At 42.4% G+C, this 20,129-nt stretch overlaps 1 protein-coding gene across 3 annotated transcripts in view; it reads right to left on the bottom strand.

Moving 5' to 3' along the window:
- The window catches only part of TNC (tenascin C), a 72,880-nt gene that overhangs the window by 33,612 nt on the left and 19,139 nt on the right, over window positions 1-20,129 (bottom strand). For all 3 annotated transcript variants that reach the window (XM_042786860.1, XM_033012049.2, XM_033012050.2), the window contains exons 2-10: window positions 13,271-13,863; window positions 11,002-12,315; window positions 8,948-9,211; window positions 7,979-8,094; window positions 7,727-7,883; window positions 6,842-7,111; window positions 5,540-5,725; window positions 4,718-4,807; window positions 3,737-4,000 (exon numbers count right to left, since the gene is read on the bottom strand). In XM_042786860.1, the coding sequence (XP_042642794.1) occupies window positions 3,737-4,000; window positions 4,718-4,807; window positions 5,540-5,725; window positions 6,842-7,111; window positions 7,727-7,883; window positions 7,979-8,094; window positions 8,948-9,211; window positions 11,002-12,315; window positions 13,271-13,733 (3,124 nt within the window). In that variant the 5' untranslated portion in view covers window positions 13,734-13,863. The remainder of the gene's footprint in view (window positions 1-3,736; window positions 4,001-4,717; window positions 4,808-5,539; window positions 5,726-6,841; window positions 7,112-7,726; window positions 7,884-7,978; window positions 8,095-8,947; window positions 9,212-11,001; window positions 12,316-13,270; window positions 13,864-20,129) is intronic.

Raw genomic sequence — 20,129 nt, 5'->3', positions numbered from 1 at the left:
TTTACTAAAAAGAATGTTAATGTTCTGCCAGGACATTTCCCCAGTTCCTTGGGAGGGATCAAACAGTATTCTGTACTATTTCTTGCTTCTGCCTCTCGGATTTTATATTATTTGCCAAGAGGGTCTATCAGCCAGTTTCACTGCAGACTCTCTCATCAGCTCAAGCACACTGTAAGACATGATGGCCTACCAAGCTATTTGCATTCTTTTCAGACCCCTTTGGCTAAATGGCTTTCCCCTCTCCCAACCAGCTGATTAAACTAGGCTTACAGTGCCTGTGTACCTCTGAATTTCATAAAGAAAGTATGTTACAAGCCAGAAATAATACAATACCTACCACTAAAAATCCTTATATTGAAGTCAGGTTCCAGGTACTGTCGGCAGAGGAATCAGCTGAAGAAATGAACAATCTTTACTGGCAAATTTAGTTTCCCAGTGGTCAGCACTGCAGTTTCCCATTAAATTGGCTCACCTAATCATTCTTCCTAATGTTTCTTTGATTTTGTATAAAAAAGGGTGGCGTAATCTAAGACTAGTAGAAGCCAAGAGTGGAAAAGGGACTGACGCACAACACAGACAAGGGTCTTTGGTAAACAGCATAAATCTTCTTAAAAACATTCAACGGAATGGAAAAGTTACTTCTCCAAGCCATGCTCCTACACACAACTCACTTCCAGAGGCAAGACAGTATCACATCCACGATTCATCAACTGTTGCTGCACAATCTGGGTCCTTCAACAGAGGAATTTGAGGTTGGCACTTGGTTTCTCTAATGTCCGCTCGTTTATCTCCACGGGCTCTTGTGCCTGATGTATTACCATCAGCCCTCCTCCAGGACCCACATTGTGCTATGGAGGCAGGGTTCCAGAACCAGAGCAAGAAAGGGAAAAGCTGCAGTCTGACTGCTCAACCTCCTCAGAGCTGGGTTACATGCTCACCCTGCAGACCAGTTGTTAGTCTGATGTAACATTCTCAAGACATGCTGCCAGAAAGGTCCCTCCAACTAGTAAAATGGCTCATTTTCTTTGATGTCTGAAGTGGTTTTAAACCAAAACCTTAGTGCGATGCTGAGTGGGACCTCTAACAAGAAGGTAGTACCCTAGTTTGTGATTCCCTCATTAATAACAGAAAGGAGGTACCTGTTGTAGCCACAGCTTCCAGAGGAGAAGAGCGCTGTTCTCCAGCCAATCCATACACCTTGATTTTATAGGAAGTGTTAGCTTGGAGGCCGTCAATCACAGCACCTAGGGATTCTCTGGGCAGGAAGGTTTCTGCACGGGGCCTTGCTGCCAATGACACTTCCTCGTACTCCACCACAAAACTACTGTAGACTCCTGTATTCGCATACCATGAGACACTAAAGCTGTGGTCTGTTACTCTCAAGACCACAAGGTCCCTCAGTGCATCCTCCTGCATCCCTGAGTTCTCTGGAGCAAGAAAACTCCCAGAGCCAGAAAGCTCCTCTGGGTCAGGAGTCATTGCCTGCATTAGGGTTAGACTATATAGAGCTACAAAGAAACAAACAAGCAAATGGCAGTGTGAAATATTTAGTCTTTCCTTTTCAGCAAAACAAAATAATATTTAGCGAACTGTTCACTTTATAGTCTTTACCATTCCTTGAATGCAGAATTATGGACATCAGCTAAAAAAAATCTTTGTCGCTTGAGCTGTACTTTAACCATATGAAGAGACAGAAGCAACAGAAAGCTGCCATCCTATATTATGGAAGATTCTGTGACATGTCCTTTGCTAGAGGTTCATGAGCTCTGAACGTTGCAGCTGTCTATGTATGGAGAGTTGATATACATAAAAAAACAACAGGAAGAACGTGAGAGGGATGAGAAAGCACCAACAAGATCATCAGCTCTGGGGCTGAAAGAAGCTTTACCCTCAGTGATAGAAAATTCACTATGCAAACATATGAAAATAACGTTTGGGAAACCCTGGATACCTGCCAGCAGAGAAGCCTGACTGAACCATCAAGAGGCTGGAAAGAATATAAAATGAAAAACTGGCAATCTGAAGAATCAAAGAAAACTCTGAAAAGAAAAACTCTCAGCCCTTCCGCAGTGCCTGGCTCCCTTGTTCAGCCAGGATGGCACATGACCCTCCAAACAGCAGGGCTGTCTCCTCCACCCACTGAGAAGAGCTAGTCCAGTCCTAGCTGTGCTACTGGCGTTTTCCACTTCAATCATTCCTCTCTCTCCCTGGTTGCTCCAAGTACCCTCCCCAGCAGTGCAGTGGACCTGAGGTCCCCCATGGCTCTGCAAGACAGGGTAAAACAACAGGTTTGTTTGGCTTAGCCCAAGGACCTCAGGACCTCCCAAGTACTGGGAACATGGATAAAGAGGACTGATTTGAGGGTGGACAAAAAAGTAAACTGAAGAAGAGACCTCTTGTCTTATACCCCACAGGCTGATAGAACACTTCTGCCGCCCCATGCTCATGTGTTTGGATTTGTCCGTTCCTACGCAGAAAGAAGGTCGCAGAGGCAGGTTATGTCAACTACTGGTGCTGCTTCTAATGAGCCCACTGCAGAGAACTCTGTTTGCTAGACTGCTCCGAGCGAATACTTAAAACAAATACACTGGCCAGATTAATGTATTTATAAAAAAACCCGAAAAACAAACCGGGAAAAAGAAGCCACCTTGTGAGACTTTGGGAGCTGGTGCTGGAAAGACCAGACTGTGAAATTCCACAGCATGTTGTTTCGCTCTTTTCACCATCTATGCATACTTCTTTTGAGACCACTCAGTCTTCAGACAGATGAGGAAACAGATATCTTTGGAAAAATCAAAGCCTGCTCACTCCTGTCACATAAACTTTCACCTTCCTTCTGTAAGTGTATGACTCAAGGCTTCCTAATTTTTCCCTACATCAGACACAGGTATGACTTATGTATCAAACAAGTAATCCAGTAGTGATGGCTTTCTGTAGTTTACACCATACCATGTAACTCTGCTGTACTGAATTACTTGACTTTATAAAGCATTCAGAGGTTCTGCTAGCGTGAATGCTACCAGGGAATATGAAACCAATTTGGTCAATCTTTGGGTCAAAATGTTTCTCAAAGAATAAAACACTGTTTAACAAGTAGTCCACTGATACTGGTTAGTTGGAGTGGTTTGTGTAAATGGAGATGGCAGAAATGGACCTCTTCTTTGTAGACAAATGGAATGGTATCCAATGGAAACAGTGACTGTCACCAGATTTCTGGCAGTAGATCTTCTTGATTTTGGATGAGAAAACTGAAAAAAGGCAACATCAGAGCCCTGTTGTCTCTGCTGAAGCATGATGGGTGGAGGCATGCTGTGAAGAGAATTCATTAAGCAGGAACAAGTGATGTTAAATACATTCTGGTTGCACTTCCTCTTAGTTTTTGGCTGTAGAAAACACAACAAGTTATAAGACATAATGCACAAAAAAGCACCCTTATTTAAAACAGAGGATGAGGCCTGCATTTCCTGCAGGACAAATAGCTGCCTTCCTTGTGAGTCTTCTCAAAGGATAAGCAAGAAATCATTGAGAACACAGAGGTAAACACAGTAGGTAGGGAAACAGAAGGCTGTCCCTCAGTTAAGTCTATCATGCTAGACAGAGCTAAGTCTGCTCTGCAGGCAATTGGTGTTTTTAAGCATTTCCCCAGACATGGCTTACAAAATCAGATGAAGTTGTACTTGGGTTAGTCATTGCCCAGTGACCTGGCACATGGCACTCATGAGAAGCTGTTACTCACCAGTCGAACCCTTGACAGTTGTGGGTTTGCTTTTGTGTCTGCCTTTCTCTGCCACCAGACTAATGGTGTACTCTGTCCCCGCATCCAATCCTCGCAAGATAAAGGAGGTGCTGTCCAGGGGGATCTCCACTTCATTCTTCCTTCCAGAAGGGCTAACATAAATGAGGCGGTAACGATCAAACTTGGCCACTGGTCTTCTCCATCGAAGGGATAAGGTGGTTTCAGTGGGGTCACTGACTTCCAAGTCCTTGGGGTTATCAAGATCTACAGGTTAAAAAAGCAAAGTTCAGGTGTCTCTGAACTGCCCTGGGATGGTTTTTCAGGCATCTGTAGACAGAGTAACATCTATACTGGGTGTCTAGCAACAGCTCAGAGTCTTATTCACCTTTTGGAGCTTTTGAAGCCCCACTGCTTGATATAGGTTGAGGATGATGAAGTTCCCTTTTACAGACAAACCACACTAGAACAAATTTCCCCCCACTTAGATTCACTTCAGCAAGTACTGCATGGAGGAGAGGCAGAATGTAAGCCTTCAGAGAATTTACCTGGGAAAATGGGGATATTGAGAGAAAAATCCTGGATTTGAAGGGCAGTCAGGACTATTACAACCACTGAGGCTGCGCTCTTTGTCAGATCGGACTTTGACAATAACTACCATTCCTGCCAGAAACCTTCACAATTAGAGGATGTCCAGTGTAATCAGTATAAGCATAATTACCATTAAGGAGCTCACATGGAGATGAAACTCTCAGAACATTAAGAGATCCTCATACAGAAAAAGGAAGCCAGATTCAGAGGTCAAGATCTTTGGAAAAATGGGTTTTCTTCCCCTTGAGGGGAAATGTCCCACTGGTACCAAATGAAATCAAGAAATTCCTGAAATATTTCTTATGGCATAATTTGGAAATGAAAGAAACATCAGAGTGGTTCCACTTGACTTACTGCTTCCTCCAGAACTCAAAGGGGGATCAAACTACTCACCAGTGCCAGCATTAATAGTAGCAGGAATGCTTTCCCTGTCCTGTCTCACTGCTGTCACTCCAATGCCATATTCAGTTCCAGGCCTTAAACCTAAGAGACGATGAATAGGAGTATGAGTTCCTGTCCATGGAATATGCCTACAGACATTTAAACCTGAATGTATGCAAGGTAAGATATATGCTTTCCTGTGTATTCAGAGAATCGAGGTTTCAGCTGGCCTTCCAGCTGACCTGATGTTAATAAATCTTTTTCCATGTACACGCCAAGGGATAAAGACTATGGCTGACTGAGATTGCATTTTGGACACTGTGCACATGCACAATCAAAAATAGCTTCTACTTTCAAGAGCTTGCAGTATAGGTACTTCTGTCAAAGAAAAGCAGGTAGACATCCATGAGACAGGGAGAAAGTACCATTATCTAGCCTTGCAGTCTGGTAAGGCAACTTGCAGGTACACCGAAAAGTAGCAGACTGGCATCAGTAAATACCATCTCTAGCACATGTAAAAGCCTTTTGAATTCATATGTGAATCCATCTCCACAAAGACATGTAGCAACCTAGAACTCAGGGAACTGACTGATGGGATTCAGAGATGCACATGGAAGTGAAATGGCTGCATGCCTCCAACAGGCTAGTTATGCATCTGCAGGTGTGTAAATATATATAACAAGTATTTTAATTTAATTACTTGTACTCAAAATGTGTAACCTCTGCTTGTATCTTTTATGTATAGTGACCAAAAAGGCATTTTTTCATTACACTACTGTGCTCTAGGGAGACGCCAGTGGCATGATATTAACGACAATTTCTCCATTCCCCTACCTGTGAGTGTTGCTCTGGTTGTTGCTTGGTTGCTTTTTGGCACTGTGATCTCAGCATGGTCTCCACCAGAGATGGGAGCAAACTTAATTCGATAGTTATCAATATTTGCATGGCTGTTCTTCCACTCCAAAGTAATGCTATTGTCTGTTTGTGACACTCGCTTCAGATTTCTTGGAGCATCCAAGTCTGTAATCATAAATAAATAAATGGGAATAACTCTCTTATGACAGCAGTCTCTTATAACAGTACTTTTTAGAAGGTTAAATGATTCGTAAAGTTGAAGTTAAGATTCCTCTCCCATGACACCACTATGCTCTTAACTACATCAAGCAGATTTCTTTTAGCATGAAATGGAGAGTTCACTAGTTTTGGGGAAAACATCAGTGGAAGAAATACAACTTTTATCTCCTGAGAGAAAAATAACTTTCTCAATTTTAGCAATTATTTTTTAATACAAAATAGGCTTGTGGAAAAACATATTTGGATGAATATACAATTTTTCCTTTATAAATACCTCAATTTTTAAAAGGAAAAAGGCTGCTAAGAAAAAAGAATTTATCATCTCTAGAATCTCTGTTCAGGAAATATCTTGCATTCATGGCTGAAAGGAACTCTAAGTCTCAAAAGAAAAGGTGAATATTATGTAGAAATTCATTGGGTTTTCACTGTTCACACCTATAGTAGACTCAAATCCTGCTCTGAATGAACAACTACATTTCAGGATGAAAAAGGAGGTAATTCTCTGTGTACCATTTACTTGACTCCTATAATGCATCAAATCTTGTTAACATGCTAAAAGACCCACACTTTCATAAAGCATTCCCAAGATCAATGAGGAGCAAAGTAAATTTATAAAAGCATTTGCAGAACTGAAGGAGGAAAAAAAGCAGTCCTCTACTGGCCTGCTACACATTTAGACAAACAGAAATAAGGTCTTAGACGGAATAGGAACCATGAAAGATATTTAGCTCAACAGACAGACAAATAATCCAGAGGAATTTGTTTCCTGAAATAGAGATTTAGGATATGATAAGCAAAAGCTTCTAAGAAACTTATTAACATAATTCCCATTTTCAAAATACATTTAGATACTTGGGGGGGGTGTCTAAATATTTCGTTGAGCTGGTAAGCTATATAAGACAGAGGAAAACATTCTCCACTTTCATATACCTCTGTAACAGTGCCGATTCTGTGTTTATGCAGAAACTATCAACTCAAGCAACGTGATGCAAACTGCACAGGAAGATTGATGGTGATTGCATTACCTTCCCAGAAGTTTGCATTGGTATCCAAGCCTCTTACCTGTGACAAAGACTTCTTTCATGGGGTCACTTTCCATGTCACCTCGACGAGAGATGAGCACCACTTCATACTCCGTGTGTGGCCTCAGGTTTCCAATAGAATATTGGTTTTCATCTTCAGAGAGGTCAATGGTTGTCCTGTCCCCTGGAACATCCTTGGGGCCATAAGTGAGCTCTATGCCTTCAATTTCAGCCAAGGGTTTGGACCATGTGATAAGAGCTGTGGTGTCTGTAACATCTTTTGCCTCAATCTGGCTAGGGGCATCAAGCTCTGTTACAAAAAGAGAAAAAGGTGGTTTTTTAAAGAAATCTTGCCAGAAATATCATACACATTCTCGTGTTTTTAACTGCTGATTCAGATCAAAATTAAAATGAATGTCTTCTAACAACTGAAGCTTATCTTCATTCACTTTCTTCCTTTACTTTCTATAGTTTTAGAAGAAAGTGCCAAATGGAGTCAATTCATCAGAAGCAAATTCATCACAATTCATTAACATCAGAAGATGCCAAAGGAAAGACAAGTAGGAACCCCAAGAGATTCTTCATCTGCACAATAAAAACTCTCTTTTAAATAATTTCTTCATGCAAATATCACCAGGATGACAGAAATTCTAGTTACCGTGGATGTACATTTTGAAAAAGAATAAAAGTGCATACTGCTTGCTGCCTTCTAGCTAAGCATAAATTTCCTTTCGTCTTCAGAGAGGTGATTTGGAAGGGAATTTTTCCTCATGTATTCTTCATTAACAGCTCTACTGCTTCTTTTTTTCCCCCCTATCAATTCACTGTATAGAGATTGGCTTTCTCTTCGTTTAAAAATTCCTAGGCTGCACCAAACAGCAGTTGTTTTATTGGTGGCACTACACCAAATACAGGTTGTGCTTACTTGTGGTTATCACTCTGGATAGTCCTGGTCCTCTGGTATTGTTTTTCACTATATGGAGGGATACATTATACTGTTGCCCTGGTGCCAAACCTGGCTGCATATAAGATGTCTCTGGCCTTTTCAAGCTGCTGGTTATATCTCCGTTATCATCCTTTTTCTGTAACACGTGGAACAATCAGTTAGGATAAACATAAAAAATCCACAATCATTTACTTATATATGTCCTTTAGACAAGTCACGCTGCTTCCTTACCATATTGCGGAAGACCAGCTCCCAGCCATCAAATGAAAAGTTCAGAGGATCCCACTCCACCTGGACGGACGTTTCTCTAACAGATTTGAATTTCAGACCTTCTGGAGCAGGCAGATCTGTGACAGAAAAAAAGGATATCATTATATGAGCAACAGGTTGCCCTAAGTAGGGCACTGGGGGTGGGACATCTTTCCACCACTATAAATATCTGCCCTGTAGGTATCTGCATCTGAAATGTTTAAACCCTCCTCACAGCCAGTTATTCTGTCTCTGGAGAGACATTCAGCTGACCTGTTTTAGATGTCACTTCAGAATAAAATTAATATTGCCCTACAAATCTTGTATTTTTCCCTCCTGAAATAAGCCTAGTATGGACATTTGAGGTTAAGTGAGAAGAATCCTGCCCCAGGTCTCTAAAAATGAGCACAGTAACAGAAGCCAAAAAGAATCTTTTAAGGCTGGGACATTTACATATGGCTGTGGTATGCACAATACGAAAAGGAAGATGAACAACAAATGAACAGATAAGCAGATAGAAAGTAAGTTGTGGTAAAACACACTGAAGATGCAAAGCAAATATAACCTCCATTTTAGTCAAAACAGTTTGAATCCAAGTGATTTCATATAGCTCTTTTACATGCTGTTACATTTTTATATTTTTTCAGGAAGCATTACCAAATTTTAAAAATGTACCTTTTTATGAACTCACAGGTCTTAATTTACAAAGACCCCCTGATATTCATTGGGAGGCACTACAGAGAGCAGAAGAGCTAGTGGACTGTACTTTTAACACAGTCATTGGGATTGGAAAAGAGTAGAAAATGAAAGTACAGAAGGCTGTCTTCATCCAGAACAGAAGATGAATTGAAAATAGAAAATAAAAGAGATATAATACACCAAAAAAGGGATGCAAATAAATACATACTATGGAATAGACAAAAGAATGAATACAAGGAATATTAAACTCACATGTTGCTACCCTGGCACTGACTGGAATACTCTTCTTGTTTTTAAGGATTGCAAAGACACGGATAAAGTATTCTACGCCCGGCTCCAGTTCATGAATAGTGGCAGCTGTCTGATTTCCTGGCACACTGAACTGCATATCTAAGCCACCACTGCTGGTAGGGACATAGGTGATGAGGTACTCATTGACGAGGTTCTCATGCTTCCATTCCAGATTTACAGTTTTATCTGTTACATCTGTCACAGTCAGCTCAGTTGGAGGAGACACTAGGAAGGGGAAAAATCAAAACAAACTTATAAGAAGTTTTCAAGTCTCAGAAAATAATGACTTACCCAGTTTCACATTTTCCCAGGAGCAGTTTATAAGAAACATCTAACAAACAGGGAATGGGGAAGACGTCACACAAATTAGCTGCTTGAAGAAAGGAATGTTCAGCTGATGAATACTACAGACATTTCCAAAAGTCATGAGCCAATTTCTACTCTCACACTTGCACACAACCTATGACTGACCATGTTCCGGCTCCTCCTCTCATGGCTACTGCACAAGACTACTATAGCTGGGTCCCTAGGGATTCAGACATTTAATTTTACTGCCAGCAACACATGATTTTATAGCTGGAAGTCCCAGGGTTTGCACAGATTTTCCAAAGTATAATAAAACATGATTATTTTTGTAAATACTTTCAATAGATTGTTCCACATTTGCACGTGAAAGCGCACAAAATATGGCTTAGAGACTTCCAGAAGGAGGAGATGAAAATGAGAACGTTTTTTCAAGGGTATTAATTGTCTTTTATAACGTTCCCAATGCCAAAGTACTCCTTGATTACTCTACAAAGATCTTAGTTCCAAAATTTCTCCTCTGAGATCTACTAAAGAAAACTACCTCATTTATAGCATAATGCCTGTCAGTATCTAGCCGTCAAAATTTTCTATCAATTTCCATAGAGTCAGTGGTACTGCAAAACTAAGCCTGTGGCTTTATAGCTAAGTTTCCACTCCAGCTGATTCAATGACTTTACTCTAAACTTTTGTCAGAGCAAACGTACACTCACACACACATATGTGTGTATATATATATATATATATATATATGAAATCATGTATTACTTTAGTTAGAAAAATGTATTTGGCCAATTGAGAGATAGCCAGGGCCCCTGTAATAATTGTGAATGCTTGCACTGCAATATTTGCAGGATCTAGCAATTCCATCGTGACAGTTGTCTCATACAGCTCACCCAGACAGGACAATGTTATTTTCTGTGTGTGCCTTGCCTCTGCTACAGCCTCTGCCTCCACCATGGCTCCAGCTCAGAGATCTACCTTGAGAGCAGTCACTGAGCCCTTGGGGTCTGTCAGTGTATATTGTCAGTGCTGGGTGTTTCATTTTCATCTCCTATAATAATGATGGCATTGTAAATGCAAACCCCTTCTTTATCCATCCAGCATGAGTCTGGGAACCAGAACCTGGCTCTAAAAAACATTTGATACTCGGGCTCTTTATTCACTGACATTCATCATCTACATTATCTCATTCCTGCAAAACCTTATTCTTTTGTCAAAATTCAGTTCATATTCTTCTGACTAATCCTGCTGAATACCTAGTAAGAAGACTCTGGATACAAGTCCATCTTCTCCATAGGTAGAACGGTTTCTTTCAGACACTTTGTTTTTTCAGCATCAAGAGGTACTATGAGAAACTGAAAGGTCATGGTGACAAAACCCAGCCCCAGTGTTAGCTACAGCTCCAGTGGCACTGTGGTGGAAGCAAACTTGGAGATAACAAATGGACTGCACATCACCATTATCAGCCTGTTGGCTCGCTGACTACCAAAAGTCACCAGCAACCGTTACACTATATAGCCCTAAAAAGTAAGGTGGGCCAAGAGCCTGCTACCGGTGTTGTTACTTGTCTGATCCAGCTGTTTGGACTATGATGAAGAGTGGCAATGGGGCCCAGCTATATGTAAAATGTTCACAGAGCCTCCAAGGCTGCTGGATGAGCACAGGGAATTACCCAGGGGAAGAGGTTCAAAAGGGACATTGCAACATACCATCGGAGCAGTCATCCCCCATGTAACCATCCTCACAGACACACCGTCCATCGATGCAGCGGCCCGCGTTGTTGCAGTCGTTGGGGCAGGACCGTTCACGGCAGTCCTCCCCTGTGAAGCCCTCATGGCACACGCAGCGCCCGTCGATGCAGCGCCCGTGGCGGTGACAGTCGTTGGGGCAGGACAGCTCGCCGCAGTCCTCCCCCGTGAAGCCGTTGTCACACTCACAGCGTCCCTCCACGCAGCGCCCGCGGTTGTGGCAGTCTTCAGGGCACCGCAGCTCCCCGCAGTCCTCCCCTGTGTACCCCTCATCGCACACGCACTGCCCATTGACGCAGAGTCCGCGGTTGTGGCAGTCGCTGGGGCAGCGCAGCTCGCCGCAGTCCTCCCCGATGAATCCCTCGTGGCAGACGCAGCGCCCGCCCACGCAGCGCCCGCGGTTGTGGCAGTCGCTGGGGCAGCGCAGCTCCCCGCAGTCCTCCCCGATGAATCCCTCGTGGCAGACGCAGCGCCCGCCCACGCAGCGCCCGCGGTTGTGGCAGTCGCTGGGGCAGCGCAGCTCCCCGCAGTCCTCGCCCAGGTACCCCTCGTGGCAGACGCAGCGCCCGCCCACGCAGCGCCCGCGGTTGTGGCAGTCCTTCGGGCACCTCTTCTGACTGCAGTCGTCCCCCACGAAGCCCTCGTGGCAGATGCACAGCCCGTTCTCGCAGCGCCCGTTGCCGTTGCAGTTGTTAGGGCAGGTCAGCTCGCCGCAGTCCTCCCCGGTGAAGCCCTCCTCGCAGAAGCAGGTCCCGTTGAGGCAGCGCCCACGGTCGAAGCAGTCGTTGGGGCAGATGAGCTCGCTGCAGTCCTCGCCGGTGTAGCCCTCGTCGCAGACGCACTCGTTGTCCACGCAGCGCCCACGGTTGTGGCAGTTGTTGGGGCAGAGGGGCTCGCTGCAGTCGGCGCCGGTGAAGCCCTCGTGGCACACGCACTGCCCGCTCACGCACCTCCCATGCACACTGCACCCCGGGGAGCAGAGCTCTTCGCCGCAGTCTGTGCCTGTGTACCCCTCAAAGCACACGCACACCCCATCCACGCACTTGCCTTGGTCGTTACAGTCGGACGGGCAGGTGGCCTGGCTGCAGTCGGCGCCAGCGAAGCCTTCGGTGCAGATGCATTTGCCCTGGATGCAGCGGCCGCGGTTGAAGCAGGTGTGTGGGCAGTCTGGTTCGGAGCAGTTGGGGCCTTTCCAGCCAGGCTCACAAATGCAGCCGCAGATTTCGATGCTGTAGTTCCCGTGTCCGCTGCAATAGGGTGCTGTGTCCAGGCGACCTGTACCAACAATTAGGAAAACCCATTACTCTCCTTGGTTGTGGGATGCATTAGGCCAGTGTGGCACACATGATCTAAAAAGAGTCTAATTTTCCTAGCTCCCTACAGGACATAATTTCCAGAATCAACAAAGCTTTTAAATAAGAATATCTCCCTCCTTTTTCCAGGGAGATTTAGTTTACTGGGAATGTTTTAATTCGCATTAATGCCAGTGAAGAGCCCCTGCCAACTACTTGGTAAATGAGCATACTGGATTCCTCTGCCCTTCTCAAAATCCCTCTTCCACCAACTGAGCAGCTTTCCCGACTGGTTCGTTAGGGCATGTGCCATGAAGTATTATTCACCAATTCACTCCAGAACATAAAAAGCCAGGCAGCATGTTGTATCAACTGTGAGATGGACTCTGTGCTCAAGAGGGACAGATTACTACCAAGAAGAACCATAATTTCTCTCTTGTATGACCAATCTCTTATCTCCGTTTAAAAACCAGCCAGAAGAATACCTTTTTTCCCCTTTTCTCTAAATATTTGTGCTTGTCTATTGCTTTATTTCCTGCTGTATTTTTATTGGTCTCTATTAAAGAAAACTTGGAAACGAAAATGGTTACTTTGGCAGCTTACTCAAGGGGACAAAATGTGGAGCCAAGAGCTTGGACTGTGTGAGTTTTAATCTTAACTCCGTCACAGATTGTCACCATGCCCAAGTGCCATACATGGTCAGTGCCACAGTTACAAAGCGGCTCGGGCAGGCTTCTGACCCACAGATTCATAAAAGTGCAAAACTGTGAATGAATGTATCCTGCAAGCTGGCCAAATACACTCTCGGTTTTGATTACATTTCAAATTTAACAGGTTGACTTTTGCTCATTCTTGAAACAGATTTGAATATCTACTCTAAACAAGAGCTACAGCCAGCACAAGAATTTCCCCAAGAGCAGCTCCCCAGTCTGCCTTACCTTCTACTGCCTGGGAATTAGGACAGCATCCAGCCCCGCTGGCACACTGCTCCCGTAGGGAGGATACCAGCCCCTCCAGCTCCTCTAGTCTGCTCAGCAGATCCTTTATGTCTGGGGCAGCTGCACAGCCACAAGCCCGGCGGGGAATGTTAATACGGTGCGTGAAGACAATCTGGTTCTCCTCATTCACCGTGTGTTCCTCGTAATTCTTGACGGGCTCAATTTCCGCCTTCAGGTCTGCATCACCACTCGCTGAATCCAGGTCCACAGAGCAAAGGGAGCCAACAGGCAACTTAATGTTGTAGACATGGTTAAAAACCACAGGTTGATTATCCTCTGGCAAAGTCACGTTTAGCCCATTCCCTCGCTTCGTCCGGATAATTCGCTTAACGAGTCCACCACTGACATGCTGGTACAGCAAAGCTAAGATGGCACAGACCAAAACCTGGGTGGGGAGTCGCATTGTGGCGTTCAGTACCTTTTCAAAGCTGATGGAGTCTTATATATGTTTGGCCTTTGTAATCTGGAGCATAAATTGGAGAGCGAGTTCAAACCAAGTTGGATATCCTTTCCTTTCCTGGCACACTTGTTCCCTAAAAGAAGAAGGAGCAGTGTAAGGGATGAACCGCAGCTACACCGCCCAACAAAAGGCCTGTGACACTGGATGCGTGTTGGCATCCTTAAAGAACACGGGTGGGATGCTACTCAACGTACGATCTCACTTCACCGAAGCTGCTGAGCTTGCTCTTACATTTAATAACAGTGTGTTACCTTCTTTTCCAGGATCTCAGTGTGCTTGTGAACAAAATGTCGGAACCCATGAATTGTGAAGGAAGGTACTATTATTTCTAATTTGAAGCAAGTATAGTGGAGAATGGAATGTTTAACTGCCTCAAGCAGAAGACCAGGGCAAAGAAGCCTGCTGAGTCTCATCTCAACTGAAAACACTTTCAGATAGAGGTAGGTAAAATAAATATGTGTTCTGTTATGATTCAACTAATGCTAGAATTCTGTATTTCCTTCATACATTAGTGCTTGAAGACTACTGAAGGCTGGATCATGGAAGAAACTAAAAAAATTGTCAAAAGGTGTATCAAAACTACTAAGCTCATTGCAACCCTTTTCCATCCGCTTTAAATTACTCTGGCTGCTTGAGAATCTGGACTCCAGGGCTTGTAGCCCTATAGTAAATTTTACTATACTGATGATTTGTCTACAGCATGAAGATAAATGGACCTCTCTGGAAAACACTGCAGGTTGAAGGTTCTGGTGTCAGTGCTTGTATCACAGCTAGCAATATTTTAGTATAGAAATAGTGAGACACAACAGATGATGAGACTCCAACAAGGGAGACACACTGTAAGAAACAGCAATAGAAATACATGTGCACACACACAAAAAAGGGAGAGGAAGGGATTTGATCATCTAAGTCCTGCAAGAGAGAAAGCTTTACATCAATACAGGCATAAAAAAATCTTTTTAGCAACCAGTACACCTTTTCACTAGGCAACATTTCCCACTGTTTGATCTTTCATCACCTATAATTCAATAGTTCACTTATGGCTACAAGCACCTGGCTGGGCTGTTCTAGCTCTTCCTGAAACTCATTCTTTTCGATTAGTTTCAATATTTCCTCTTCCTCCTCAGTCTGCATCTGCTCCTTTCAAATGATATGAGCCAGGGGAGCTGAAAGACATCTGTTGACTTTCATGCAGAATCAACCCTTCAGCATGTTCAAGTGAGAATCAAAAGCAGCTAATGGACTGATTAAACAAGTGCACCTAATAAATGTCATCTTAGCATTTGTTTTTCTTTCTACTTCCAGAAAATCCTGGTTAAACAGTTAGGTCAGTGACTGTGCTTTCACTAGTTACAAGCTAGTGAAATGCCAGTAATGGAGGAAACAGCATTTTATTCTCCAAACCCCACTGTTTTGATGATAATTCATTTGTCAGATGAGAGACTAGCTTCTTCCACTCTTTTGCCTCTCCCAAAGTGTAGAGATAATTTTTACCCGAGCTGCTTCTGTGAAAGAATGACAATAATACATCAGACACTTTACTGAAGTTATTTTTTTTTTGTGGAAAATGTTGAGCTTACAAAGAGTGAATTTCACCCCTTTTTACTGGGGAGTAAATCAGAAGTAAACAGGAAGCAGTGGAGGCTTTTTTCTTGTCATGGAAATGCATTCAGCTTTAAGCCATTTCTAACACTTACCCCATTTGTTCAAATATGTCTGCAGCCCCTGTCTGCACCAGAAGAGATCACAAGGTAACTAATAAAGAATAACAGAGACAGACATGGTCGAGGTCTCATTTGTGACTCAGGCCAATCCCTAAATTGGATTGCCAGTTCATGAAACATGTTCAGGACAGTATTTGAAGTGGGATTTTACTTTCAGGCACTCCCACCTGTGGTTTGCAAATTGCTTTCCATGCAATAAGATTTCACATGCTATACACTTTTTGCTCTGAGACAAGGTCATATAGCTAAAATTGGTACCTAATCCTCAAGTAGTTATTTAAGGGACAGGCTGCTTGACAGATGCATCACCAGTGGAAACTGGAACAAACTGGAAGCAGCTCTGCATTTAATTACCACTGAATTTTAGTGGACGTTGAACATCAATTTCCTTATGGCTTTTGTAAATCCCAACCTACAAGAATATGAACCTTGCCCAAACCAAGAAAATTGATTATAGTTTTTCTGCTGACTGACATGAGTTTACATATCATTTTATGACTGTACAAACTGTGATTTTTTTTTTTTTTAATATGCCTGGAAAATGAAAAACCCGCATCTGACAAGAGCCACTGTCACTTTCACTATTGATGAAAGCCACAGGAACACCATTACTTTTGCTGGACACTCATTGCACTAGAGTCAGCCAAACCCCTTGGCCTACAGATGATATTGGAAGACCTAATGTAACTTGGCTGACATTCTTTTCAAGTTTATGAAGCAGCATTGTGGTGGTCTAGAAGAAACATTCCCCAGTGTCTGATCTGTAACCTCTGTGTTTTGACACCTAGTGTGTTATCCGAGCTAATTCAGATCAGGTGTTTCACATCTGATCTGTCAAGGACCCAGCATGCTTAGCTGAGCTCATCTTCTAAAGACACCTTCGTTCAAATATTTATACATTAGCCATAGTTTTGGCTGGAAGAACAAAGATTACATCCTTCTCTCTGATTCTCATTCCTCAAATATATCTAAACAACAGCTCAGACTACAATGGACCACCAAGGAGCAGGCCATTCTAGAGAGAAATGGAAGTAACAGCAGCTGTCAGGCTCTGTTGCTCCTTATTTTTCCCTTATCACCTTCAAAACGATTCAAGTAGATTATATTTTAAGCTTGCCTCTTGGAGACATCCTTTCTATATTTTCTTTGCAGACACCAGCCGCTGGATTAAAGGCACCTATAAGTCTTGCAGCAAGGGTTTGAAAAGAAGATGACCCTTCTCACCATGAGTTTGGCCATGCTGCAATACATATAAAAGAAGCTGGGTGATGTTTGAAGCATATCTCTCAAATACGTTGAGAGGCTTGTATGACCAAGAACAAGTCCATTTTTTACAAGTGGTTTGTCTAATATGGAATATTACTCATCCTAATAAACTGTGCCCCTCATGTCTTCCTGCTGTCTTGACTACAACACAACTGCTTCAAAAATTGTGGCAATAATTATGTGGTTGGTCTGCAAAAGACATTCTGCTTTTCATGCAGAACAATAAAGTCTAAAACTCATGTTCTCCCAGTCTTATCACTGGCATCTTCTATCACCCATCACCCTCACTGGGCAAGAGTTATCTTTTACTTTTACTTCTCTCCTGTTCCCTTGGGCAGAACCACAATATAAATAACAACAAAAGGTGCCTCAGCCTCTCACACATGCCTTAAATTTTCTTGATAAGGAGTGACTTCCTGCAGGACTGAATTTTGCAGCCCTGTCACTTAATGAGTTGTATACTGGCACCAGTTTAAAAAATAGATCCAAGACTGTATCTCTCAGAGTCATCTAAGGCCTGCTGTGCACATCTCTGCTTCCAAGAGCACTTCAGTAACCTTACCCAGCTGAGTACAGCTTGTGCAGGTACAGGCTGAGCGACCAAACATTGCATCTCTAACACTGGATGCACCAGCTATCACTGTAAGAGTACTTTTTTGTTTGTTTGTTTGTTTGTTTTCCTTAAACAGTGCAAGTTCTTCTTTAGAGTACATAAACTTAATGAGTGATATATCTGAAATTCCTGGTCTGAGTGCCCAGGATAAAGATGTCAGTCTCTCTCTGATAAATGTGCTGTCTGTTTCAATGCGACATAGGAAGAGGGTGTTTGGCAATGGCTCAGCCACCATGGCAGTAGTGGTATAAGTTTGGAAACTCTGCAATGAGACTTGGGTTCAAGTTCAAGTCGGAAGAGTATGAATACAGATTTTTTCATCCCAGCCACAGGCTAAATTTGCTGTCTCCTCTCTACTCCTTAGTCTTGGTTGGATCAGAGCATGTTATTATTCACTTTAGAGTTTCTTTGGCCTATTAAAAAAATAAAGACACTGAATTGAGAAACTAATCATGGCATCTATGCAGTACCAGCTGATGCAGAGAGAGGTTCAAGAAAAAAAAAAGTCCTTATCTTGTATAAAATCTAACTTTTAAATTTAGATGTTGTCCAAAGAGGAAAAAAAGACCATTCCTAGAAAAACACTCCTTAAAAATCTGATCACTAGCTAGTAATACTCTTAATAATATGTGGTGGAAGTAAGTTGGACTGTCAATAGCACAAAGGAAAGGAATAATTTTCATTTCCACTGCAGCCCTTTCATCTGCAGTTCTGATAGCTCTTCATAGTCTGGCTGTCAAAAGCTGAACAAATGTCAGGGTTATTTTTTTGTTTAGACATTCCCCCCACTCCCCAGCCCCCTCCTGACATCAGAATGTTTCAGGACCTTTCCATTTAATTAGAAATATCTTTCTTAATAGGACATTTTCAATCAATCTTGAAAAAAACCCAGGAATCCTGACTCCCAGGGAATACTAAGCAAAGGTAATGTATGAATATTTTCCTTCACCAAAGACATATTTGCTGGAAAACAGCAGGTGTGAGAAACTAAATTAATGTTTGCATAGTTTAAAGTTTTAGTATACCACTCTAGTCTCTCTTGTAAATTCAGGAGTGGCAGAGTTATGAGATGATTTGTGGGTATGTGGAGCAATAAATATGCAAATGAGAACCCTGTGCGATTTTAATCAAAACAGATTGCAGCAGTAAAGAAATGGAGGTGTTAAAAAGTAGCTCAGCTGTCCTTCTTAAAGGAGGCAGAATGCTGATTAGATTTGCTCAGACACCCTCTACAAGTCATGACTTGGAAATTAGGCTTTAAAAAGGCAGGGGGAAAAAGAGAAAAAAAGAAAATGATTCCCTAAACAAATACTTCCAATATTACAGCAGGAAGGGATCAAATATTGACAGCATATATTGGATTCAATTACATCTTGTTAAAATCTGCATAAAAGTAGCAGTGGGCTGGATTCTGACAGAGAGGAAGACTCAGTTGGAGAAGAGCCATAGCCCTCTACAGAAAACACAAAAGGCTGCATTTCAAGGTTTGTTAATTGCTAACCCCAAAAATAGTTTTCTGTGATCTGTGAACTGAAGAAACTTCACATTTCAAGAATTTCCACCAAGGCATGATCTGGCCATCTGTTCCCTCAAGACTGGGGTATCCAGCAGTGCACACGTGTAGGCACTGGCATCATGATATCGTGGTGCTCTTCACTTTATCTATTACAATACAGACAAAAGAGCCATGTTAGGAATTTGATCTGACCTCTCTGCAGACACAGGGAATTTGTGCATTTTCTACAAGGAATACAAGCAGTGCTATTTCAGAGAGGATTAATAAATTGAAACTGTCTTCCAGTGTGCATTTTTACAGGGCAAGTCTTCAAAAGATGCAACCTCTTAGAGAAAAAGTGTGAATGTACCTTTGCCAAGAGCATGTGACTCTTGAGGCTATAGGCATCCTCTCAAACACAAATGGATTAAGTCTGAAGTAAACTGAAAGAGGAACAGAAGAAGAAGAGACTGGTGGGGCGGGGCTGAAAGTTTTGACATGGCAGACCAAAACACGAACAGTTCTGAATTCATCATCTTTCACTGCTATTTCCATACATTCATAACTACAGAAAATAATTTTCTTTCCATTCCCAATTCCAACAGGGCAAAAGAATCAGCAGGGACACTCACTGTAGGTCAAACTACATTAAATCACAGTGGAGAGCAGAAATTCATAACAGTCCTAAACCATCAGTACTGAATCTCTCCAGCAGAAATGATCAAAGCCAAATTGTTGCTTCTTTTTTTTTTTTTTTTTTTTTTTTTTTAATTTATTTCTATTTACATTGTATTCATTCTAAGGAGAAGAATTTTAAGGTAGCCAAATCTAGAGTAATTCAGAAAATCCATTGTGTTCCCTAAGGCTCGAAGAGAACATGTGTGCAAAGAAATGAAGAAATGTTGCAGTTGTTTCAACACCAATTAGACAACACTGATATGAATAGGTCCTCAGGATGTGAAGCTCCAAAGGGAAATACTCATAATTCAGAAACTTTCTTTAAAGTTTTAAATCAACTGCATGAAGAGAAGAGGATCATAACTATCAAAGAAGAAAGAAAGAAGCCAATTCCCTCATTCTCAAAAGTTCTAACAGGTAAAATACGATGTGATGAACTGTCATCTATCCAATTTCCAAACGGCACTGTGAAGATTCACCTCTAATCTATATTCAGTCAACTTCACTTCTGCCTCCGTGGCCATTTCATGAAAAAAAAATGTGCTGCATATACTCTACAGTTT

Source organism: Tyto alba, unplaced genomic scaffold (genome assembly GCF_018691265.1).
Source record: "Tyto alba isolate M040663 unplaced genomic scaffold, T.alba_DEE_v4.0 Super-Scaffold_11, whole genome shotgun sequence".
In the NCBI taxonomy this organism is placed as follows: domain Eukaryota; kingdom Metazoa; phylum Chordata; class Aves; order Strigiformes; family Tytonidae; genus Tyto; species Tyto alba.
The sequence above is the reverse complement of the archived record's forward strand: the minus strand, read 5'-3'. Positions and strand labels throughout refer to the sequence as shown.